This window comes from Prinia subflava, chromosome 1 (assembly GCF_021018805.1).
Source record: "Prinia subflava isolate CZ2003 ecotype Zambia chromosome 1, Cam_Psub_1.2, whole genome shotgun sequence".
Taxonomy (NCBI): domain Eukaryota; kingdom Metazoa; phylum Chordata; class Aves; order Passeriformes; family Cisticolidae; genus Prinia; species Prinia subflava.
Genome location: NC_086247.1, coordinates 53,058,991 through 53,085,927, shown reverse-complemented (window position 1 = coordinate 53,085,927; position 26,937 = coordinate 53,058,991). Strand labels below are relative to the sequence as shown.

The 26,937-nt window shown below is 42.1% G+C and overlaps 1 protein-coding gene across 2 annotated transcripts in view; it reads right to left on the bottom strand.

Annotated features, from left to right (window-relative positions):
* Positions 1 to 1,154: 1,154 nt before the first annotated feature.
* GNAL (G protein subunit alpha L) overlaps positions 1,155 to 26,937 on the bottom strand; it is a 177,634-nt gene continuing 151,851 nt past the window's right edge. For both annotated transcript variants that reach the window (XM_063396725.1, XM_063396736.1), the window contains exons 6-12: positions 12,569 to 12,623; positions 10,148 to 10,221; positions 9,246 to 9,304; positions 8,891 to 9,011; positions 7,483 to 7,613; positions 5,265 to 5,332; positions 1,155 to 1,402 (exon numbers count right to left, since the gene is read on the bottom strand). In XM_063396725.1, coding sequence (XP_063252795.1) covers positions 1,256 to 1,402; positions 5,265 to 5,332; positions 7,483 to 7,613; positions 8,891 to 9,011; positions 9,246 to 9,304; positions 10,148 to 10,221; positions 12,569 to 12,623 — 655 coding nt within the window. In that variant the 3' untranslated portion in view covers positions 1,155 to 1,255. The remainder of the gene's footprint in view (positions 1,403 to 5,264; positions 5,333 to 7,482; positions 7,614 to 8,890; positions 9,012 to 9,245; positions 9,305 to 10,147; positions 10,222 to 12,568; positions 12,624 to 26,937) is intronic.

The following is a 26,937-nucleotide window of genomic DNA, read 5'->3' as shown; positions in this document are numbered from 1 at the left end:
AATCCTTGTTTCCCATTAAAACAACACCAGGTTGCAATTTGAACACTCGAATGAATTCCAATGTTTTAAAGCTGAGACTTCAAAAGAGAAAGGCATGTTTGCTGCAACATCCGGTGACTGTAATACCTTACTTGGAAAGGTAAGTGGTTAATTTGCATAATTTATAATTTTTATACTAAAGAGCATTTTTATATAAACCAGAAAAAAACCCCTAAACTCTACAGATAAAGTTCTTACCTCCAGTCACTGCTGCAGGTAAGGTTGACATCAAGCTGTACAGCGCAATCAAAAACATACTTACATCTTAGCTCATTTTACAGGTACAGCCATAATCAAGGCACAAAGATCTTCTACAAGTATTTTTCTTCAATAAAGTTGTACAAAATAATATTACATTTTACAGTCTGTACAATATAATAAACCAGCAGTAAAACAAAAAAATATATATAGGGAGAGGACTGTTGTCCAAGAATGATCGGAACTAAAAAGGATCATTTGTGGACAGCACAAATAACATAAGTGAGGGTGGTAAATTTTCTGCCTAGATGCAACAGGCTGAAAAGTAGCTGTAATTCAAATGCCTGAGGTGTGCAGAGACACTTAGCTCCAAAACCCCAGAAAAATTGCTTTGTCTTCACTGTTCCTCTCATTATCTACTCTACTTCCTGTGCCAGTAACGGCTTAAAAGAGGAGGTCACTTTATCAGTTGACCTGCAACTCAGAAATGCTAAAAATTGTGACAGAGTAATAAATATTGTGGTGCTGCTACATTGTGTGTCTACTTCCTCAACAGTATTTAATAACCTGATACAAAGTGCATTAATCTTTTTTTCACCCATCAAGTACTCTTCAATGTCATGTTAAAAAGGAAACCCACACAGAGGGATAGGTATGACTTCAGTGTCATCCAGCTGACATACCGGTCTGAACTGAGGTTAACCCGCTGGAAAAAATTTAGCGGGTCACGTTCAGTTTAAAAAAAACAAAACCTAAGGGAACGGAGGTAGCCAAAGGGCTTTAGTGGAATGACGAAGAAGTGGCATGTCAAAATAAAGCACAAAAATAGTCCCAAAAAGCATGAAGGGAAAATAACCCAAACTTGCTTCAAATCAGCTTTAAGGTTAAACAATTAAAAGTAAACAAAGTGAAGAGACTGACATTTCTATAGTATATTCTTCCACCCTGTGTGGGGTAGTATCAAGAGAAAGAGTAAGGAGCAAAGAATTTAAAACCACAGGTTCCACGGTGATCCTGCTCACAAGAGTTCGTACTGGCGGAGGTGCATCCTCTGGATGATGTCCCGACAGTCGTTGAACACTCTGCGGATGTTTTCTGTGTCCACTGCGCACGTGAAGTGAGGGTAGCAGTAGTGCCGGCCGTCTCCGCTCGCCGTACTTATCCTCTGTGGAAACAGGGAGGCAAAAACACAGGGATCAGGTGCCGTGCCGTGAGGAGTTTCACATCTCAGCAGTCTGCAGAGCCGTGGGGAACCAAGAACCCTGGGAAATCTGTATACAGATCACTCAGGGAAGTAAACAAGAAGGGAGGGCTGTGGTCTGGTCAGTCGGAATGGCAAATTTGAAATGAAGATTACAAAGCGTTCAGGATACTGTTACGGGGTCAGGACAGGAGTCCTTTGTGGGAGCCACCGATGCCACCTTGGCTGCACAGGCTGCTGCCATTTGTGCATCACTGTGCAGCCAAATCTGTGCTGCTGGCAGCTGTGCAGCCTGCCATGCAGCTGCCCCAGGAATTGTTTCCTCTTCTTTTTTTGGTGCCATCATGTGGCAAATTCTTGAACTCTTGCTCACAAAACCAAACCCCTCCTGTTGTGGAGCCAGCAGTGGAGAGAACAGCATTCAGCTGCTTCTGCTTCTTGTGTCACCTTGAGTCACCTTCACTTAGAGCACCTATTAAGCCAGCTGAAGGCTTGGTATCATCATTGCACCCCGAATTTGGTGGAATTATTGCCAGAGTGGCTGAGTTCACTGAGCGTAACGAAACATGCACCAATCCAGTAAACATCAGACCATGCAAAATCACATTTTCTCAAGGCTACTGCACAACTTTTTAGCCTCTAACTTAAAGCTCCAGCATCTCTTTGCCCATGGTTATCTTGTTAAAATTCCCCAGGATCTTAAAACATATATATATATATAAAAGGCTTAATTTTTGTTCTGTATTACTGTAGGACTGACAAATATAAATCCATTCTAGATCATTATCTTGCAGAATAGAAATGAAATGTCATGAAAGCAGAAAGTCAGTTTTTAGGATAACAGTTTTCATAACTATTTTCTAAATTTTATTATAAATTACTCTGGCTAAACAACAAAAAACAATATTCTATCTCATTCTGGCTACATCATATATTTTTTAACACAGGATTTATTTTACACATAGGTTTGACCTTTTGAATACCTGAAGGTAGGGATATGCAAAAAATGACATGTAGAGATATGTCATTTAGAAGCCATGAGTTACATAATTAGATCAACAAGAAATTGCAGATCTTTTCTAGGTAATTTTGGTAATATCACACATTCAACACTGATTACACAGGGGTATTCATACACAGTCTAAAAATTGTTTCCTTACCATACTACTTTCAATACCTAGTCCAAGGCTTACCCTCATGAAAAATACTAATAACTGTCTGCTTGTGTTTATCATGCACTGATTTCACTCATGTCTATGGCACTAAGCTGCCCACAGTCCTGGTTACATACACAGCATGCCAAAGGATGTTTTTTCAAATATTAGGGGGCTGTCTGTTTTTGTCACCTGACAGCTCTTGCAGTCCTCTCGTCTGAAGATGAAGATTTGTCACCCCTTCTCAAAACCCACTTTGAATAGTTGTATGTTACTCAGCACCAGTTCACAGGGGAAAAAAAATCCCCTGGGTCACTGATGAAAGAACATTTGCTTTCCAGGTGGGAATATTTAATACTGGCATGCCTGCACTGCAGGGGTCAGGATGACACGTGAATTTGAGGAAGCCTGGTCTGTGTGTTTGAACAGCAGCTCCTTCACCTCCCAGACTCAGGTCTGTAAAAACCAGCAGGACAGGAACCAGAGGGGCCATGCCACTGTTCTGACTGGGGGTGTAACTAAAGAAAACATCAGCAGCTGGAGAGCCCTGTGAGCAGAACACCAAAACAGGGCTGGGAACAGCCTCACCAAGGAGTGCACACGCACTCTGCCTCCAGGAAGAGTCTGGGAGGAGAAAGGATGGGCCCGAGCTGAAAGGCAGAGGATTTCCCACAAGATACATTTCCAGGACCAGAGATACCCCTGCCAGCCCAGCCCTGAGGTGCAGGCACAGGCTGGGCTTGGGCCCAAGCCATCCCTCCCTCACTGCTGAATCCGACAGATCCCAGCCCTGCTGCCCAAGCCTGAGGGGCCACAGCCCCACACCAACCCTGAAACCCTGAGCTGGCATCTTTTGCCTTTCTAATTCTCATACACTAGTTTGTAGCAATAGTTATTGGAAATGTGGTCAACTTTAACCTCCTACTAAAATTCATCAAAATTACAGGCTTTAAATTTGCCACTACCATTCCTGCAGTCAGGCAGATTTAAGGGGTGCAGCACCATGGTGGTGTCACGCATATCCATGGTTTATGCAGACCTGCTACCATGACAAAAATCACAGTAAAGCATGATAAACACAGATTTCTCTGAACCATGTCTGAAAGTTTAACAGAGTGCAGCAAGGAAAAGGTCATGAATCAAGAAACTTGTGAAAGAAATATAAAACAAAGCCAAGGCAGACACAGGTAGAAAACGCAGGCCTTTTCTTCCTGGCAGCTGGCTAAGGCCATCAGATCCCTGCCAGTCTGTATTTCACTCCCTCTCTGAAACCTCAGCCTTTTGTGCCTGACCCCATGGAACTGAAGTGACCATGTCCACTTGGCCTTCTCCCACCTCGCCCTCGTTCCTCAGAGCACAGAGCCAGGAGACAGACGTGTCACAGAGGAGATGCTCTCTGCCAAGCCTGCAGCAGTTGCAGGGAAATGAGGGAGAAGCTCTTCTGGCCCCACGCCTGGCGAGCCCCAAGGGGTGCCTGGCAGGTGCTGGCCCCAGCACAGGAGCTTCCCTTGCCCCAGCACCCACAGGGGTTTCTTCTGTGGCTGCAGTGCCTACGCCCCCTCCCCATCCCCTCCTTCTGTAATGCCAGTGAGTCATGACAGGTAAGGACCTCACCCTGGATGAGGTTTTTTAAATCATAAAAACAGATAAAGGTGGGCAGTCTCACCCTCATTTCCCTGTAACTCAGCTCTCAGAGCCCCTCTCCTTGCAGGCTGGATATCGTCACTGCTTCACAGGATTCCAGCATTACCTCAGGAGAGATTTGCCATGAAGTGAGTTTTTTGGTAACTCTTACGTTAACACGGCGCAATCTGACATTTCTCCTCAGGATCTGGAAGGCTAAGGCAGCAACTGGAAATCCCCAAAGTGTGAATACAGCTAATTGCTTCTTTCTTGGTGCGTCAGCAGCTGTAAATCCTAACAATGCTCGTGAATGCATAATGACTTGAAAATCCTTAATTCTAAGACTCCATTTGTTATCTCAAACACACACATATAGCTTCTATCAGTAGGGCGTGGTGGATGAGCTTTGGTTCTGTTCTGTTACTGCTCTGCACTGTGGGAACAACTCAGAATGAGCGAAGCCACAAGTGATACTGGATTAAACTTTCTGTTTCTGACAGAGAGCTGGGCTGTGACTGTGTGCCTGACAACTGCTTTCACCTTCAAAATGTAAACACCACCTCTTCACTCCAGCTATGGAGGAAACTTTAACTGCAACAAAAATGTGACTACACAAGGAAACTTTCTTATGATGCTTCAGTAGGGCCATGACACCTGTGCAAAGGTGTGGCAAACCTCCTAACTGGCATACCAGAAATCTTATTTAAACATAAAATCTGCCTTTTTTTTTTAAATTCCTGCTGTCAGCTGACCACTGCCAAACTCCTTGAAGGAATGCAGGATGAAACAAAGAAATCCTATTTGTTTATGCACTAGCACTTACTGTGTGACAGTCTGCATGGCAGGTGACTTTATATAAAATGGGCATAAAAATGTGCAGCACGGAGGAAGGCTCTGCAAGATGGGCAGCTGAAAAGAATTAGGGAATTGCCAGACGTTGTCCTCTCCTTCTAGCTTTCTGCAAAACCCCATCAGTTTTCCCTAAATAAACTATGCCATCTGTCAGTATTTCCTATGATAGAATCACACATAAGATGGAAATTACTCACTAAAAACTCATCCCGGATGAAGAACTTGGCTCTTGTGACTTTGGGGTCTTCTCCTGCATCTGGTGTTGCTGTTCAATTAAAAACAAATGACATCAGAAACATGAAAACCAAACAAACATCTATTTGTAAAAAAGATTTAATAAGGAGGAAGTAGCCATCCAATACAGAAATTGAAATGTTAAATACTAGAGGAGATTCCCAGCAAGTAATTCTAAAATGAAGAGTACTGTAAAGCCTGACTATGCATACAACATATTTTAGGAACCTGAAAATTGCTGAAATCATTGCAACAACGTCATTGGTCATATCACAAAAAGGCTTACTCACATCCACAGGTTTGTTCATATAGATATAAAACAAGTGGGAGTTAGGGTTTAGCTTTTATCAGAAAATACAACTCAAAAAAGCAGCTGATCTGTTCAGTTTCTACAGCAGAACAGTGTCTCCTGAAAAAAGCTTCTGCAGGCAGGAATGTGAGTTTTAAAATGGTTAGTCCAAGATTACACTTGGAAAAAATGATAGCACTGAAAGACCTTTTGATATATATATATATATATATATATATATATATATATATATATAAATGTATTTTATTTCCAGGCTCCTATTCAGCAGAATACTTCAGACATATTGCCCATCAAGGGGTCTTGGATTAAATTCTGGTTGAGCAGGAGACTTGGTCAGTATTAACTGTCTGTCAGCAGATGAAGTTGTCACCATCTAGGCCATGCAATGACCGTATTTATTCTCAGTGTAAAAAACAATGCAGTGAAGAGATAACCCATTTATTTCCTTTCAGTATTATCTCTCATCTAGGATACCAAAATAGATGCTTATAATATTGCAAAGGGCAGAATTTATCAGAATACAGAAATGTATTTTTTATCCATAGTGCTGGGGGTAAAAATAGAGCAGCAGCACAATCAACAGCATATTGGAATTCAGTGCTGCTGCCCTTAAATAATGTCAGCTGAAATTGAAGAATAAGTGAACAACTACAGGTTAAAAATAGAGAGCTGCTTCATGTGTGAATATTCTGGATCACTCTAGATACCCACTGTAAAATACCAAAAGCTACTTTTTTCTGACAATTGGCTTATTATAAAAAAATGCTGAAAATGCACTCAAACTCTGTCTATGTGGTGTATGTTTGAGAAGTGGAAATTTGGGCGATGGAGATAAGATTTCTTCTGATAGCCCTCAGCATTACAAACCAAGATTTCTTCTGATAGCCCTCAGCATTACAAACCAAGATTTCTTCTGATAGCCCTCAGCATTACAAACCAAGATTTCTTCTGATAGCCCTCAGCATTACAAACCAAGATTTCTTCTGATAGCCCTCAGCATTATAAACCAAGATTTCTTCTGATAGCCCTCAGCATTACAAACCAACGCAGATTTTGGGACAGTTAATTTATCCTCTGCACCTGAAACTCAGAATCACTCTCATGAAGTTCCATGCCTCAATGAAGGCTGAAAATAGCTTATCACCACCTTCACCTCTGTAACCAAGGCTTTTGGTGGTGGTTGGTGGAGAGTGACAGCCTTTTCCAACAGGTGGCTGCAAGCACCTCACCAGGAACATCACTCAGGTAAGGCAGAGGTGAGTGGTCAGAAAGTTTTTACACTTTTCTAGACAGACCTGAGACCTTTGGGGAGCTCTCTGCCTGGCATGCACCTGGCACCATACCAGAGTTTACCTCTGCAGAGTAGTGCAGGAACCACTGCACTTCTTGAGATAAGAAACTGATTGCTCCATCACCACAGCTCTCTCCCTATCTACTGATGTGGTTTTCCTCCACTGAAGTTCCCTTACTGGTCTGCTGGGCTTCTCATCAGTGTTTCAAAACCTGAAATTCAGTGTTGGAGGACACAGAATGGCTGCAAAGTAAGTCTCCTGAATCCCCAACACAGTTCAGCACTGTGGGAGGCCCAGACAGAAGGATCTGGGAAGGGGGGACCTGTGTGGCTGCTTTGCTCTCCCGGGACTGGTGGTTCCTCCCAGAAGGTAGGGTGGGTGCTGTGGAGCTGGAAGCCCTTCAGACCCTACCCACACTGGGTGCCTGTGAGCTACAGGCTGCTGGCAGCTCCTTACCTGACCAGCAGCTCATGCAGAGGAACAGTGTGTGCCTGGGAGTGTGTGTGTGAGAGCCAGAGAGAGGAGCTATGGGCTGGGCCATGCCAGCAGACCCAGTCCCAGAACAGGGAAAAGCCTTACCATCCTCAGGTACTGTATAATGCGCGTATTCAGGAAAGTAATCTTCAATTTTTGATTTCCCTGCCAAGACTTTTTCAGCCAGCATGTCCTGCTTATTCAAGAATAAAATGATAGAAATGGTCCGTAACCACCTGTCAAAAAGAAACCAAATGTTTGTGTTATCTCTGACATGTTACTCAACAAAAATGTATCACATTGATAGAAAATATACTGGCAATCCCTGTGTGGACAGAATGTGAAATAGTGTAGAACATGCTTCAACAGAAAAAAAAAAGATCACCTAAGTGATTGTTTCGATTGGTCTGCACCTGTGCTGGTAGGTATATTTCTAGGGGCAGTAAATACATTTACAAAAACTGCAGTGGACATTGTTGAAGGGAGCAGTTTTCAAAATTTTTTTCTAAATTCTCTTTCAGATATCAAATTGGGAAACTGAAGACATTTTCTGGAAGCACCACAGTTCACAACCAGACATTATTGCCTGCTTTATTTGGTTGTGATACAGCAAAAGAACCCAAACATCAAAAAAACCCACAACCAAACAAAAAACCCACAAAACCAAAAAACCCACAAATAAACAACAACAAAAAAAGAGACTAGAAAGTTCCCTTCCCTCAGACTGCTCTAAACTACTGTTCATCCACACAGTTGTCCCATCTTTTAGGGCGGCCTGTATGACACCTGATGAGTGGAAAGAAAATAATGTCTCTTTTCTTCCCCAATTAATCCATCACTGTGACAACGTGCCTGGGGAGGTGCAGTTAACATTCTCCCTTCACTCTGCCTTCAGTCACTTCTCAGTGCAGAGCATCCTCACAGGTGTGTGCTGAACACTTCAAACTTACTTTGCACTTCGTGTTTACCTGTTCTCCACCAGGAGCTCATCTGGGTTGCTATGTGGTTCTGTACCTACGATTTCCATGCCCTGTGGCAGCGTGGCCATCTAATGGCAGTTCCAGTTGGGTCCTGCCTGACACCATCCCCCAAGGCAGAGGTGCCCTGTGCCCTCAGAGATGACCCTTACGAGAGCAGCTGCCCGCATGGGGAACAAGCACAGCGAGCCGCTCCTCCGCTGTTTGAGGAGGAGATCAAACGCTCCTCAGAGGATCCCGGTCTCAGCCAAGCAGCAGAGTGATGTCTCCCCTGCTTCCCTTGTAGCAGCCAGCCTGGGGGCCTTGCCCTTTCCAAGCTGTCCCCACGCCCTGCATCATTTTGGCCCAGTGTTGAAATGCCACATGCAGTGTCCCTGTGCCCTGCCAGGGAGAGGTGTCACCGTGGGACACTCTGGCCCAACCTGGGTATTTCCTGAATAAACAATCTGAGCCTACAGCAAGGGGAGTCCTATTTTGAAAGGAGTTGAACTGTAATTAAACGGGGGAGGATGGGTGGGAAATGAGGTTTGTTTTACCTATTATTCCAGATACTTTTGAAAAGGTCCAGGGATTCCCGTAGTCTGTTTGTGTTGTTGTCTTCCCTTATTACCATGTTGTAGCTGCTGCAAGCCACAACGAAGATGATAGCTGTGACATCTGGGCAGAACACACAAAAGAAAAAAGGACAGAAAGGAGAGAGAATTGAACATCTCCGTTATCCCAGCACATACTCCTCAGGGTAACACTGCCATTACTCACCAATCGGCCAAAAATACCAGAAAGAAGTTATCTGTAACACTGGACCTCTGTGCTGGTGTGTGGATATGAACACTAAGCTGCTCACACCACAGGGAAGAAGTTCAAAATAAAACATGGAATATTTTTACTTACCATTAAAGCATTGGATCCATTTTCTTCTCTCATCTCTCTGGCCACCTACATCAAACATGCTGTTAAAAAGCCATAGGATGTTATATCACTTATGTGCACTAGGAAAAATCACACGAAGCATGCACAGCACGAGGGTTCAATTTAAAAATCTGACAGCCCCAAGGAGAGGGGCGGTGAAATATTGCCTGAAGAGGAGAGAGATCTGCTGATGCTGCACTGCATGTCAGAGACAGCTGCACTGCTCCACCTGCCCTGCTTTGCCAGGAGAAACCACTGAACCAATAAAATGAGAAATACACTCTTCAAGGACGAGTGCTGGCCTTTCCAGTCCACAGCAGGGCATATGGCATGTACCACTGTACTATGAACAAGGACAGGTTTCAGGATAATTTGGAGGGTGGTGGGGAGAGGACTTCTCTGTATGGAGGAGGACATGAAGCAGCTCAGCCCTGTCAGCACTGCCACTTTTTTGGGCAAAAACTGGCAAGAGAAGCCAGTCTGACTGTGGGTGTTTTACAGAGACACAGCAAAAAATTTCAACAAACACAGAGCTTGCTCCTCTGGAAGAAGGGAGGATTCCCACTGGCTTCTGTGAGCTCTCATACCCAAAGGTATTTTATGATTTTATAGTGCTATACCAATGCAGCAGTTTTTACAAGCAGCTACACACAACCCTGCTACAGAGCCCTGCTAGTATATATAACTAATAAAAGCTCTTTTTGCAAAGTATGAGGAAATTTTACTAGGACCTATGGAAAGAGAGCTACAAAGCCAAATCAAACAACTACAAACCATCCACTCCCACCCTAAGCCTTCCATACCATGCATACATGAACACAGACACCTGAATGAAGCTGTTAAAAACAAGTATGATATTCATAAATCATTACTAATAGACTTACTGGAAATTTACTTTATCTACTTGAAATCTTGTTTCAAAAATCCCTGATGTCAACACTCTGCATCTTAGTAGGTCCTGGAAATGAGAAGACAGTAATTAATTATTAAGGCCTTTTTTTCTAATCTTATTTTGTTCTTAAAAGCTTGGAATATTATTTTCCACAAAAAGTCTTACATGTTTCATTTAATGAAAGTTCAATCAGACCTGTTGGTAAATCAGCATTTGTCTGTACTGACATGGCAGATAATGATCACTGCATGTGTTTGTGCAGTCAGAAAGCAGGAGACCCCATCTATGTTCTCCTTACTGCCCACTGAAACCTGTTCTTGATGGTCATACACCTTGGTATGTGATGAGGATAATGAATTCTGAAGTTATATAAAACTAATTAAAATGTTATTCATGTTGTAAAGTCAAGTATTCAAATGTTAGAAAACTCCAGATTTACAGTTGCCCAGGCAACCTTAACTCTGCCCTCTTTTGTACTGAATGAGACAGGAATCCTATTGAAATAATAGCTTGTGACTGAGTAATTAAAGCTCTGTTACAGAGCACAAGGGAGCACAATTTAGGTCGTGCAGAAATATGGCATTTCTTTCCTATTTTTTAAATTAGCAATAATTTACAACTTAACCAACTCTTCTTTAATAATTAAAAAATGAGAATTTCCTTGATTCTTGAGGGGAGTAGGCAAAAGCAATTTCTGATGTCCCCTTCCTGGTTGGAAGGAGGCAGCCAGTGGTGCAGAGTGCAAGCACAGCTTGCCTTTTTTCCCTACTACTGTCTGCTGCTTCTGGTAGCCAAGGCAAGCCTTGGCTGCTTTGACAGCTGCATACACCCAGCTGAAGGCTACTTCTTTAATACTTTTAGTTATTTTATATGTTACTGTCATTCTCTGTCACTTGCTGACTTTGTTATGGTGCAAACCCCACCCCCTTCCAAACCAGAAAGCAAGGGAAGACAAGAAATAAGTGATTTTTACTAGTTAATTCAGCAAGGCAACTGATACAGCGTAACAGGACAAAAACAAAAGCAAAAGTTATTTGCCCCCCTCAGAGCAAAAGTTTTCCACCTGCCCAATACCAAGGGCCTTATCTGATCTTTCAAGACATTTCTCCCCAAAGGAAATATCAGGAAAAATTTCTAGGTGATGAAAGACTACTTCAGGTAGAGAAGGGCCTCGCAGGAACAAATAGGCCAACAGCAATGTAAATAATGAAAGCAAAAACGAGGCTTTTCTTCACTGACTTCTCTCTCCAGGTGAGTGATCTCAATGCTAAAACCATGAGGTCTAGATGGGGCAAACCACAGTGCTAATTGCTTTGGTCTGAAAATGTCTCAAGTGCTTGAATAATTGATCCTATACTGGGTCGACTTTAGGACATGCTCATGGTTATGGGCCTAAACTCGGTCTGAAGGAACAGGCTCTTCTCTGCATGCTTCCTTGGGTGACCTCTGGCAAGTCACCCAGTCTCTCTGAAGTTCACTCCCTGATTGCAAAGGGAGATTTGACAACTCTTTCTTTTTAAGGGCATCCACCTGTTACACGCCTTGCAGAGATTCTCTTCTGCCACCTGTATTTGGAGTTTATGACGTGGCCCACAATCTTGGCTGAGACTGCTAAATGACAGTGGGATAGCAGCACTGAAAAATAACAGCTTCAGCATGTTTGCTGAAGAGACAGCAAAGGAAAGCACACAGCCTGAGCTCAGGGAAGGCAGCTGAAGCCAGGCAACATGGTGAAACCCCTCCTTACTGCAAGGCTGCACCAGTTCAGCCTTAATGTGAATGTGTTTGTCATTAGAGCACTCCATCGCAATGTATCACAGCATCTGGGGAAAAAAATGTCCTGTCCTGCAAATAAAGCTTAAATAGAAACTGCTACCCACAGGAGATGGGCACAGCCTGCAAAGAAGGAATCTGCAGGCCTGCAGAGAAGTTTGCAAGCTCTGCTGCTGCCACTGGTGCTCTCTCCTGAATCTGGACACCACATCCACTGCAAGCTTTTGCCTCTGAAGGACCCTTCTGATGGACCTGGGAAGTCTCCCTCTGGGATCACCTCCACCACTGAAATAATGCATTGCTGCTCTGTAGCAAAGGCTGGTGAGCCTAGAAATAACTTTCTACATTTATGCTTTCTGTTCTTTTTTCCATTCACCCTTTTTTGTGGGAAACAGAATGGGAAGCAAGAAGACAAAACTGATGTATTACAGGAATCACTGACCAAATATTACAACAGTAAAGGACAAGTTAGCACCACCAAAATGCCTTCTTTAATACCCATTACTTAAACTGCTAGACCATATTTTGCTATCCTGCCATATGCCCTATTTCAGCTGCATTAGGGACTAAAATAAATTACATGGAAAATCCAGATGAATGTCAGTCTTGGTTCAGACCCTACCCCATTATTTTTACTAACCTGATCTGTGGGTGTGTAGTCATCCATGCTGACGCTGTCAATTCTTTCTAAAAAGCTAGAAGAAAAATAAACATGCACTTAGATACATAAAATTCTGTCTAGTAGAAGACATTTCACTACCTTTTCTAGCTTACACTCCTGCTGAGAAGTAAAACACAACTTGAATGGTAAAGTTAGGAGCCTGATTATTTTCCTGTATTGTTCAAGGTTACATTTTATAAGCCAAACAAACATTTTACCCAGGCTTTGTTTCAATTCAGCATTTTAAAGTTACCATTATGCAGTACTCACAAGTGTTCAAAATGCAGTTAAAATGTTACAATTTTGTGACATCCGCTAAAAAATACTACGACTAACCACAGCTCATAACATCATATGGTTGTTAAGACTTAAAAAAGATTTTGGGATTTAATATAGAAAATGTGCAATGGGGTGCCTTTATTTAACAATGCTGATCAAGTATAATGTTACGTTAATTATGGTCTCAGTAATGTTAGCAGAAATGCTCGTTGGTATATACAAAAAGCTTTAGACTGACTTGCTGCCATCCAACACTGCAACTACAGCACAAAAAGTACAGGTTAATGAATCTGATTCTTTAGGTCACTCACCACATGCACGGAGTAAAGGAAAAGACTTACAGCTGCAGGGAAGGGCAAGAGAAAAGAGAACCAGAAAAACAGGGGGGAACTACATTCTATGATTATTTAAAAGATTTTTCAAGCTTTCATTCTTTCCTAATATGTGTTAGAATGGCAGCACTTAAGGACATATAAATGTGATTTTATATTTATTGCTAAAAGAGGCAGGTTCTCCTCCCTCACTTCCACCCATTTCTTAGATCTCCTGTGAGCCCAGCTGGTTCATTTTCCCTTGACTGCCTTTGAGACTTAGAAGCTTTCTTGAATTTCTACATTGTTATTTGGTATTTGACAGTGAATATCCCATTAGCTGACACATCCCACTACAATATCATCAAGATTTCTTTATCAAAAGGCAAGTTTTCCCCAATTTTTTTACTTGAGTGTGCACATGAAATACGTATCCCACTTAATTGCAGTGGGAAAGAAAGAAAAAAACAGTGAACTCTTGACTTAAAATGTAACTCACTGTTAACACAGGGGTCACAAAGACTGGCCTGTTGAAAAAATAGCCCCCTAAAAGCCGTTTGTAATTCTCATAGCAGTTTCCCACGGATTTGAACTGAAAGGAAAAGAAAATACACTGCATATGTATTTACTTATAATATCTTTCCTTTTCGAACCTCCACTGTTACAGCAGGGAAACAAAATGCAAGATCTACAGTTAGAATATCCAGCTTTTCTTTCTGGATTATCAAGGTGTGATGGGTAAGCACAGGGTTTAACAAAAAAATCACTGTTTAGCACAACTCAATGGATGCCTGTTAGCAAAACTATACAGAAGAAACCCTGAAGAAAAAGCATCTTTTCACAAATCCTCCTTCCTTGCCAAAAGCCCTATAAATTTATATAAGGATATAGAAGTACATTTTTATAGTCAGTTACAGTCGCCATGGGAAAGCAGTTGCATTCAGGCTGAACCTTGTGGTCGGATGATTGCTGTCACCTTGAGTGAGCAAAGTTTACCTTCAGTTATCCCCACGGTTCATGCAGACACTAGAACAGAGTGATGCATTTTTAAGCGACACACCTATTGCCGCTTGCAGCACAGAACATGAAAAAAGAAGGCAAAAAAGCCCAAAGCAAAAATGGCTCCAGGATGAACCTTCCTGATCAGAGTAATGTTCCTTAAAATTGTTGTTCTTCTAACTCTGTTCCAAAGTACAGACCATGGCTGACACAGAAAGGGATCTGCTTAAGAGTGTGCACTGATGTCAGTGTTTGTGCACAAACACAACTCCACCACAAACCCTGCAAGACAGCGTGGATTGGCTTTTCTTGCAGAAACGTGTCTTGTGAAGTTGGCATATAAATCAGAGACAACACATCTTGTTTCCACAATACCAGGACCCTTTGGGTAGAATTTATCCAAAATGGTTCAACACAGTACTAAGTGCTCACTCAGACTTTTCTCACCTATACAACAAGTCCTTAGGGGAGGCTTTTGGTTGTTAGGACTTGCACGTTTCAAACAGGCAAACTACAGCAAGGAACAGAAGAGTGAGGAGTACTGCAGTTACACTGCACAAAATCCATGGCAGGTTGGGAAAGAGGTAAGTCTCCTAATTAGATGTCCTACCTATGAGCTGAAGTCATCTTTCGCTTCCTCCCAGCAGCGAGTTTTGAATACCCTAAACTGCAACATCACAGCTAAGAGAGAGCCAGCTCTGACAAATATCATGTGCTTAAAAAAAAATCGTTTGACACAGCAGCTGTACCATTTTATGCTTGTAAAGTTGATGTCTGCATGTAAGCCATACTGAAATAAATGCAATGATTTACAAGGTTGTACCTGCCACCTTGCTGTAACAGTATCACTAACATCCAATAAATCCACATGCAGCTAATATTAGGACTGGGATAAATTCTGTAGCTTTATAGGAAATTAACCTTTCCAGTGTGTGATGGACAGGCCTCCTAAGATTTCTTCTGCAATGACATCGTTAAGTGTTCAATGAGATTTCTAAGACAGCGAAACACAGACAGCTACACTCTCACCTTTTCAAAAGAAAATCAGTGCTTGAATATCCTTCATATGAACTCCTTACTTGGCTAATTAGCAGAACATCAAAAAATAGGCCTGACAGGCAAATGTACATACTGGGTACAAGAAATGGATTCCAGATGAGATAAGGAGTCAGTACTGCCTCAGTTCTAAACACGCTAACTTCATTGTCGTTACCGTATTAAAATGGAAAAAACTGAAATTACTTTTCTAAACTGCTTTCTAGAGAACATTAACTTCACCTAATCTTAATTGTCTTGAAGAATTATGTTCTGATAAAATATAGATTATTTTATACATATATATATACTTACAGATCAGCAAATTTTAAATTTACAGGACTGAAATTTCCATTGAAAGAGCTTAAAGTACAAAAAGATCTCTCAACTGTGGCAATGCTGATGTCTCAACTAAAAGAATCAGAGTGAGGAAAACATAATAACAGAAGAATGAATAAAAATGGACACCAAGTATCACTTGCTCTCTTTTTAGATCCTGTTGTTTCCTTTTGGTTTTTTGGGGCTTTTTTTCCCAGCTCAGGGATGTAATTATTTTCACAGAATCACGCCTTTTTACAATACTGACAGGTTTTTTATTTATGTAGCTTCTACAGAAACCCATGCTCAGGATTTATGGTAATTCTGCAGTGACTGTTTTGCATGCATGTGCAATGAACTCCAAATTCACACATTCAATTCAACAGTGAACAAAACAATAACATGATACAGTATTTACATTTCTATTTCACAATTGTGGTTTTACTTATAAAGGATTCAGTCAGATAACAGGTATGGCATTTATCTTCTTTTAAATTTTATATAAGGTGTTTTACATTTCCCTACATGGAATAGCAGAAACTACCCTTTTCTTAAGAAATTAATTAGGCAAGGTTTTGGGCAAGGTTTTAGAAGGAAGGTCTCTTCTGCTCTGTTTGGAAATGGTTTGAGATATCAACAAATTAAAGCAAACTAAAATGGACCCATAAAGTTAAAAAAATCATGAGCTACTGACATTATTATATCTATTATTAAGCTGATCTGTAGTTTTATAAATATCTTCAGTGAGTTTCCTAGGAAACTCAGCTGACACTTAGTTTGACAAGCAATCTCTAAATTTTATATTATGCAAGCTGTGAACACAAAAAAGTACAGGTTTTAGATGTGCCTGCCAGTGCATGTGGGAACTATCAATACGCATTATTCTCTTTAAAAACCATGGCAATTTGAGCAGCAGTAGCAGCTATATAAGAATTTCTGAAAAAAGGATTCATAAATGCACAAATAAAGAAGAGGTAATCGTACATGAAAATCCTTTTCTCACTGAATAAATCACTACATGGTTCTGTGTAGATATTCTGACTCCACAAACAAAATGACAATTAAAAGAAAAATCGTGTCTTGAGAATAATGATAGACAGAAAACCCATGCTGTATTTGTAAGCGTACTTTGACATCCAAAGAATTTGAAAGATGAAGTGCTAGATCACATATCAATACAACAAACTAGGCATTTTAATAACTCTTGATCTACTTCAACCATTTTTATACTCTCACCTGAACATTTCAATGGCCTTATATAAAAAAATTCCCATGGAAAACAAGAAATCAAATCCATTCATAATGCTTGTCTCTTAAAAAGCAAAAGGTATTGTGGCAAATCTTTAAAGTTTATGTTCTCAGAGTGAAGAATCTCAAAAACCACCATCAAGTAAGTTGTGTGGTCAGCAAACCTTTACAGTGGACCATTAAGAGCTTTGCAAACACCTCAGCCAGGCTCAAATAATTAAATATATATGTATATATTTGGAACCATCCAGTACTAGGACTTTTAATTCCACTCGCCTTGGATATGAAGTCAGATACAGGTGAGGCAGATACTTCTCAACAAAAACACATACGCCAAAAGTCTCTAGGGATGTGAAATGGAAAAGACTTTTTTTTTTGTTTCTGCTGCAGTTCTCAGGGCCAACATCAATATTGCACTTTCCCCTCCCAAATATATATATTTTTTAATCAGCTAAGTCATTATAATCCTATTAATTCTTCCTGCAACATTTGTAACAGAATACTGCAGATTTCTGCTCTTGAGAATACCTGAATAGCTTAGGCTCTAAGGTTGGGCTTCAAGCAAACTCACACTATTCTGATATATTTCTGGGCAACTGAGAAAGACACAATGAAAAGAGCCTCCAGTAAGAATCGAACCCCTAAAGGACTCATTTTCCCAAGTCATGTGCTGAAAATATCAGCAGAAATCCCTCAGAAGGCTTGGTAAAATTTAGCGGCTAAGGACTTTCCTGCCAAATTTAAATCATTGCTATATTTTAAATAGAGCTTCCATGTGCTAGAGGCGTGCTCCTTTCTCTCCCTGCTCACCACTCTGCAGCCTCTTCCCACCGGGAGCCAGAACGAGTGCGAGGGCACAGCAGGGCGGAGGGCAGAGGGAGCACCAGCGCTGGCGGGATCCGCCCCGGCTCACGGGTGCCGTGCCCCAGCTCTGAAGCACCGGCTGCAGCTGTGGCGGAGCACAACACCCCAGACAGACCCTGAGCACGGAGGATGCTGCAGCGGGGCCGGTGCTGTGCCTGTCACACGGTGCGGCCCCGCTCCCCCGTGTGCCCCAAGCCGAGGGCTTTGCGCGGGGCGGTGACAGCCGGGAGGGGGCGCGCTCTGCCCGCCTCCGCTCCTTCCCCTGCCCACCCCTTCCCGCAGCGCGGCCGCAGGCGGAGCGAGGCTCTGCCGCCTCTCGCCGTGGGGTTTTTTTGCTCTAACACACGAATTTAGCACAGATCTTGCGAATTTACGTTGCTCATCCCTGTTCTCGGTTTTCGCTCCCGTGCTTCCCCGCGGCCCGGCAGCCTCGCAGCGGAGCTCACGCTGCGCTGCCCGCGGCTGCCGGAGGGCTGCGTGGGGCTGACCGAAAAACCGCGGGACACACGCACAGAAACGCACCCTCACCCATCCGCAACGCCCCGCTCGCCAGCAAGGCCAGCCTGCCGCGTGAGGGGATGAAAAGGTTAAACTGGAGGCCAAGAGGGAGAGCAAAGTACAATCATGCCTGAAAACCGCCAGCTCCTTATCGGCCCAGGGAAGCTGGAGGATCTGCGGTTCAAAGCATCTGCCCAGCCCTCTGCTCGGGCCAGGGGGGTCGCAGCGGCCGCAGCGGGGTCAGCACCAGCCTGCTGGGGACCACGGACAAGTGAGAGGATCGTACAGCCTTTGCAAAGCCATGTGTTTCCCTAGGGCAGCACCAGCCGCTGTGCTTGCCCCAGAGGGAGAGGCACAACAAGACTGAGAGGGTCTCAGGCCCCGATGGTGACTTTCCCGGGCGCCTCAGTTTGCTGCACAAGCAGGACTGGGAGCACAACCCCTCCCGTTCTGTCCCTGGCACGGCTGCTGCCAGCTGTGGCCCCTGCCACCATGAAGTCACCAAGAGCACGGCTGTCATGAGAGGCTCTCCTGGCACCAGCAATCAGTGCTCCTCGTGATCGCACAGAGCAGGAAAACTCCAGCGTGAACCCCATCTACTGACGACAGCTCTGGCAAGACACTAACAGCACAGTCAGATGATGGCTCCAACCAAGGGCCCATATACCATTCATCAGGCGACCCTCTCCTGCAAGGCCTGCTGGTGGCAACTGGGGGCACATTTGGCGAGGAGAAAGAGAGATGGCCAAATCTAGTTTTCCTGGTCTATGGTTTGGTTAAGGGAGTTTCCTAGCAAAAATCCATTTCAGCCTCACTTTCTCCACCACTGCAGAACATCTCCAAGCTTCACAGGCTTTGGCATGTGTCCAGCTATTAACCTAAACAAATTCAGGAAGAGTTCAATTGCATTAAATGTTTCAGATATGAGTAATACCCCCTTTTTGCTTAATAAGAGCAATCTCACTTTTAACTGAAAATACATAAACTAAACAAAAAAATTAATAAACAGTATGACTTCCATAAACTGCTTGCCCCCACTGGTTCCTTAAATTTGTTAAGAAGCAGTGTGAATTTTGGGAAATGCATTTCTTCCTTCTAAATTTAGCAAACTAACCACTTCTTGGCTTAGCAGATGTTTTTGCTTTCTGAGCGAGAGGCCTATGGGGATCATCATTAACCCTCTTCTTAACATAAACACTGACTAAGACTTAAATCTGGAAAACTGTCATTCACACAGAAAGGTTAACAGGCTCCAGAAGAAATGAGACTCATCATCTGCAACTTCTGCCACATGGGATCTCAGAGAACAGGGAAGATGACAGGCAAAGAGAAAAAAAAGAAGAAAGGTAATTTATTTACTTATTTTAAAAGCAACATTATTTTTCTACTGCATGTGTTCAGACATTTTATTCCCAGGGGTGCAAGTGGTGGAGCCACTGCAAAACACAGACTAAGAACAAAGCACTGATAAAATCTGAAGCTTAGACTGGCACATGCAGACCCTTCTTTGGATCAGCTTGAATCCACCGAATTCAGTGTATCTTCTTTCTTGTGAGCAGATAATCCTAGGCAAACAATCATTATGTGCATACTGAGACACCCATGGAGTATTTATACAGACACAGATTTGAGTTCTGCAATGTAAAGGCTACACAGAACGCATCCTGCAGTTATAAGTTCAATTTTGAACAGCAGACCCAAAGATAAAAACCTGGAAACAGAAAGCTCATACTGTGGTACCCAGAGAGATCTGGATCCTGACTGCTTTGTGAGCTGATGTATGGCAGATTAGGATCTCTTTATCCACTGTCTGAATGAAACAACTGTTTAACATCTTCCAGCAACTACACAGACTGGTGCTGGAAGGGAAGCTGAGAATACCTAAAACATCAGATGAGACACATGGGCAGAATGCAGCCGTCCCATCCGGACCTCCAGAATGTGCCTTTTGACAGAATAATAGATCAAAACCTTGGGTTTATGTCCCACTAACTAAACTGCACAGAAGACCTCATCTCCATCTCTTCTGGTGAATTCTTCAAAAAGAACTTGGACTTTTATGTTCAGGAAAGCTGAGCTGTGGGAAAAAGCCTTGATAACACTAAAAGCTATAAAATGCATCAGGTTTACAAGCATCAGAAACATACCATAGCAGTGACAGGGGATGTCAAAAGTTAACAAAATGTATTTTCATTGGATGTTGCAAATAGAGCTTCCCCTCCTGCTTCCAAGTTATCTTGCTGTCATAATGGAAAAATTATTTCACTGCAACTGACACACTCTGATTGATGGTTTTGTTTTCAAAAATTGTTGCACTGTAAATATCTTCCTAGTGTACACAAATTCACCGAGTACTGTGAGCCCTGAAGAATGCCAAATGCAGGTTAGAAACAGCAATAGCTGTTGAAAATTGAAGATCACTTATTCTGGTGGAAGTGGTTTGGAATAATAAATCTGTTATGGTGACTGCCAGAAAGGAAAAACCAGTTTGACTGGAGTTTTTTACAGAAGAGAAAGCAGAAAATCTCCAAATGGGAGAAACAAAGGTAAAAAACCACAGACTGAAAAGGAAGAAGTTTGTGTTTACCTGTGGCATCAGTCCAAACTCAGTGCAAGAGATCTTGCTGCCAAAAGTTCTCAGGCCTAAAATCAAGCCAGATGATTCCAAAAAGAGGATGCTAATACTCTCTTGATAACCCAGATGACGAAAAGTGAATTCTTTAGGTGGCGAACACTCCTGGCCAGAAAAAGCATGTTTTAAAAAGTGTGTTTATTAATGTTTTCAGACCTGTGTATTTTTCTGGCATGTAAATGAAAGGAACAGTGTGTTAGAATCCTGAGCAAAATGAGTGTGTATCAGTTTGCTTTCACCTATCATGCTTGTCAGGCGTTGACATGGCCAAGAGAATTGACATGGCTGGAGACCGAGTGAGTGCTGGGGTTAAACAGAATGGCAGTAGCTCCAAGTATTAACATTTGGATCACAGGATCTCATCAGCTCTCATGAGATCGTCTTGGAGGCTCCAAGACATAAGCAGGATCTGAAGCTTCTACAGATAACACCCATTCAAGGAATATGAGGCCTCCTAATAACCATCCTACCAGAAAAGAAGTTTTCTGGGATTGTATGTAAAACCTGAAGTATGCCATCACTGCAAACTCAGGAAACAGAAAAAATGTTTCTATGGAAATGTCAGGAAGGCAACCAGCTTCCTGCACAGTGGAAAAAAGGAACTCTTAATGCTGACCTAGCAGAACACCTGGTACAATTTCTTTTACCTTATTGCAGTTTATGAAGTGCAGTGACAGATCATTTCTCTTCTGCACTCCTTAATCCTTGTCCCAGCTTTAACAGTGCACTGTCATACCTTTACTTCGTGTGAAGGACATGTTTCACTAAAGGTAAGGGTCATGCTGGACACAGCTCTGTGAGTAATCCTTTGATGTGCTGGGCTGTTGTGTGGTTCATCAGCTTCTTCTCAAAGTTACTGACATAGGATACTACCTTGTCAATGTCCAAGAAAAGAAAACTTACACAACGGCAAAATTTAATGGCTCAGGAGTTAAAGGACAGAAAGATGATGAGGACTGACATCCTTGCAGCATTTCCTGAGCACTTCCAAACACCCAACAGAACCACTTCACCCATCATTCAGAGGTACACCTGTTGCCTTCTCTTTAGAAGAGCACAGAGACATGGCAACAGTTCACCTTCAGTGGGAAGGACTCAAAGCTTGATCTTCCCAAACTTGCTCATGCCAGGCACTAGAATTTATTAGGCCTTCCCTAACTGTAGTCTAGAGCAGATGAACCGGTTATCCTTCTTATTCCCATGCACAACACACTCTGGAGCTATTAATGAAAAACAGTATCAGGTAAATATCTGTATATGATCATCTGCCTTAGAAATTACCAGGTGAAAGTAATAACATCAAGCAGAGGTCTAACAGTACAGATAAAAATGCTAGACATAACCATTAGAGTCGTAAGAAAATTCCTGTATCTTTACAAATGCTGCTGCTGAGATGTTTTTATTAAATCACCATTATCCTGCCCATTTTAGAACAGGATATATTTAACTACTGAATGTATTCAAGCAACTGGTCACACCACCTACGGCTTGGCTGAGTGAATACCTCGGGTAGCTGGAGGAAGGCATGGAGCTAAAGCAACAAGATGAATTGTTACTACAAAAATTGAAGGAGAAGAATGCAGTGGCTATGTCCAACTTGCTAATAATTGGCCTACTTCCATTTAACAGCTATAAGCTATTTAAACATGGGTGATAAAACTTCAGTGTTAAAAACTAGCCCTACAACCCTGCTAACTACATTTGAGAGAAGTCACATTAACAACTGTTTACTATTAATAGAGCATTTTGTGAAAAGCATTCCTAATGCTGCACTCCCTGTAAGTTTCTTTACATTCACATCAATTTTCTTTGGCTTTTACAGTGCACAGTGCATTTATACTTTTAAAACAACATATAACGAGTTGAGTTTGAGGAATGAGGAAAATAATTATGCAGCAACTTGATTATGTTCTGCTTCAAGTTACTTTAAAGATTAGATTACGCTTCTGTTTTTAATCTCTCTACCCTGTACCTAACAGGTGGCTGTCATTTCTTGGGTCTGGTTTACAAAAAAGCTGGAGCAAAGGGATATTGGCTTGTGGCTAACAGAGAGTTTGGCACCATGGGCAATCCTTTCTGCCACCTGCATGTCCTCCACACTGAGATGCTGGCTGCCACCATCTCTGGCCCCAGGCGGGAGAGCTCAGGAAGGAGGGGGCTGAGCAGCACTGGCCACGCTGTGCTGGTGCTGCAATACAGCAGCATGGCCCAGCCAGCCTGAGGATCTGCAGCCAGCCACCTGCAGGGAGCCTGGCAGCTGCAGCTCCCTGCAGGATTGTGACCAACATCACCACCCCTGAGGGCATGACGGTGAGAACAACTTCAGCCTTTACAGCTGAAAAGTCACTCTGCCACTTCCCAGCAGCTCTTGCTTTGCACCATGTTCACAGCTGCAAGGAAGGGCAGAGACTTGATCAAAGCTACCTTATCAAAAAACATCCACCGAGATCAGTTTCAAATCCTGGACTACTTTTAAAATTCCTAACAACAGGCACCAAGAAGGAAGCTGAACTTCCTGACTTGTCTTCTCCACCTATACACTTAGTGGCAAAAACATAGAAGATTTATGCAGTAGCAGCTGGAGAAGGTTGAAAAGGAATACACAAATAAGGCATAAATGTCAGAAACCCAAAGCCACTTGTCAATTCAGACCTCAAAATGTTGTCTTTTCCCTCTTTTTTTTCTTTTAAACAGAAGAATAAAAATACCATTCCCAGCTTGAATGTAACCTGTGGAAATGAAAACCAGGAATCATTTGTTCTCTAAATACAGAACCGTCACTCATGTTTGTGCAATGATTTATGGCTGCCTATCTACATATATATATATGCAGGTCACCCTGCAGTCAGGCTTTGAGGGCAGGTGCAAGTTTTGTATTTTCAGGGAGAAAACTAGATGCCTTTTAGTACTTTTGCATTTTCTTTCTCACTTGAAACACAAGGATGCCTAAAACAACAAATTCCCTAACAGGTTCTCTTTTCCTCATCAAACCGTGTGTACGACATTGTGGCTCTGAGAAGGAGCGTGCCCACCACCTGTCCTGAGGGCAAGAACAACTCTCATGATGACTTCTAAGGATCTGAACCTCTTTGACAGAAAAGTCTGAATTCAACCAAAGTTCAAATAAAAACGTTCTTCAGACTATTGCTCAGCAGAGTTGGGTGCCCTCAGGAAGTGGAGGCAGAAGGATCCAAAGTGGAGTGTGAAGAAGAAGAAGGACCTTTATCCTCTGGGACTTCATCCTTTGGGATCTCGGCTCCGCAATGAGGTGAAACTCTCAATCACCAGAGTTGGACACTTTTTTAACAAGAAATCTGGGAAGCTTCACTAAGTGATACCAGACCTAAACTGCAAAGTTACAGACAAAGCCTCAGCCTGTGTGAAGGAATATCCTATTGAATTATTGTTTTTGCCCAGTACCTAAAAATAGAATTTTTAAATTTAATGTACATTATTTTTAAAAATGGTCTTTCCTCCCATAAAAAACTTTTCTTCAAAAGGGCTTTTAATAATAAAGTGCACTGCAATTCAGTGAAAACTAATTAGGGACTAGACATTGTATTGAAATCATCACAGAAACAGAATCAAACCACAAAATTTTGTTGTTTGCCTCTTCTACTTCCAATCAAATGTGATTTCTGATCCCAAATACCAGAGCACAGGTATGGCAGCCAAATCTGCAAGCATTTATTTTAATGAAATAAGCACACAGATAATTGCTAATCTTATAATCCCTTCAAATTGTTAGTAACCTCCTTAATTAGATTACACATAATCCAGTCCTAACACCAGCACTACAAATACTGATCTCCTGCTCTTAACAAATGTCTGTACTGCAATGGGGCATCATGCATTAGATGTTGAAGCAGTTTACACTTCCTTCAGAAAAATAATAACTTTGCTTTGTGAGGCATTACTTTGTTTGGGGGTGCATTGACAAAAATTTTAAATCCAAAAGTACAGGTTTACAACATAACTGTGATATTTTGAAAGCAAAAGCCATTTGTTACCTCAGCACACACTGATACTTCACCTGTTTTGCAAGATGTTTGTTTGAGAAAGTCTCAATGCAACTCATTCAAAAAGTGAAAAATAATAATACTCATATTCAAAGGAACTGTTTTTACTATGTTTCTTAAATTTTAGTATTTTTAAAAGCATTTCTAGTACCTTGAAAACTCAACAACAAATCAAGAAATGTAACTAATAAACAACCTCACATCTTTAGGACATGTATCTTCATTTATTGGTTACGTGTTGGATTTGAGGCTGCTCTGACCTAAATTCAGCTCAACCACTGCAATGCACTTCTGAGCAGATTTGGTGTCAAAACATCATGTGGACAAAAGCCAAACCAGAGAAGTGAGAAAATGGGGATGTTTCCAACCTTTTTTAATGCCTTGTGCTTGTGTTTCTTCCCATCTCAGCACTGAGAAATAGTATGATGGGCTTCACCACCACCCTTTGTGGATGTCCTGGTCCACTTCTGCTCCTCCTTCCCATGCCAGCAGGGAAGAAACTATGACCAAAGTTAATCTGGAGTGTAAGAGAAGTGCACTGAAGAACTGCTAACCCTGTCCTCAAAACTGACACCATCTTCAAGGTAAGCTGTTTTCTCACAGAAGGTACAAGTAAGAGGGAATTTTAATAACTGTAGAACAAAAGTAAAGAAAATAAACACAAACAAATGGCAAGATATTCTGACTACATGGCAGTTTTGAGCTTCCCTGCGCTTCTTTTCCTTGTGTTAGAATGATGAAATATTTCAGATATACAGAAGGACTAAGAAGTTCAGTGCAAGAAAAGCTTTGGTTCTACCAAGACTCACTCATAAGCATAGTTTTAAGGATGCAAGTAGTCCTACTGAATGCAACAAGACCTTGGAATTCAAGGGGACAGCTCCCATGCATAAAAGATCAGTAACGTGTGCAAAATTCTGGATGTCTGGAGCCTGAATGAAGGTTTTTCCCCTCAAAGCCAATGAAGACCCCACTCTTTGCTCACTGCAGCCCAACTCCAAACCCCACAGTCAGAACTACTGCCCAACACTATGTGACATCACACAGCATGTCTCTGTACTTAGAAAGTACAGAGGTGGCTTTTTATTCTGGGGACCGATCACAACTATGTCATTCTCCACAAGCGTAATTATCTTGCTATTAAGAGTAACCTGTAATTTTTCAGAAATCCAGCAGCTTTAGATACAGACAGCTAGCCCTCTCTCATATCTTCAATGCTTAGCCCAGGATATAATGGATACAATAAAAACACCCTACCTAACAGTGGTTCTGCCACACGTGACCCAAGGGAACCATCAGTGCACATTGCACCACCAGCACTGACAGCCTCCTCTGAAAGCTCCATCAAGCCACCAGGATCAATCCAGGCTCCAGCCTTACCTCGTAGTATGGCATATTGTATTATAAGTACTCCTCCTCGTTATACGGGGGATGATCTATGGGGACACTGCAACAAAGACACAGCCTAGGTCACTTTCCAGGAGGTGCCTGCTGCCTCTCTGGTGACTGCCACGGGCTGGTCCATGAGCTGAGGGGGCCCCAGGACATTCACTGCTTTATAAAGCAAGACCTGCACACCGATCTGTTGAAACAACTGGGAAAAACTCGTAATTTGCCATCACTAAACGCCAACTTGCCTTTTGAGAACAGCCTTGCAAGTGCTAAGGAGGTTTTGCTAATTATGCATGCAGGACTTGCTTTCCAGTGTAATTGATTTTCTTCAGCAGTTCACCTTAAAATGTTTTTGGCAAGGAGTACAACATCATGCAATACCCATGCCCTGCTTAATTACATCAGAAGAACAATAAAAAGACCAGAAAAGTGAAATAAGCTATAGAAGCTCAGCTTTTAACAGTCCTAGCCCACCTCTATCCTTTTATAAAGTCTTTTAAAGTTAAATTTGCTTGCTTGGAGGATCTGAATGACTATGGTCTTTATCTTTAAACCTGAAAGAAGAGAGAGGTGCTGGAAGTAGAATACAAGAGCACAGCATTTGTGACCCGACTAGACTTTTTTTTGTATTTACTGCTTCAAACACAGCTATACTGATTATCACCAAAAGTCTGGTAATAAGCTGGCTACAATTAAAATTTAGTATAGATATCATATAGACACCAATAGTCAAAGACATGCCCATGCATTAAT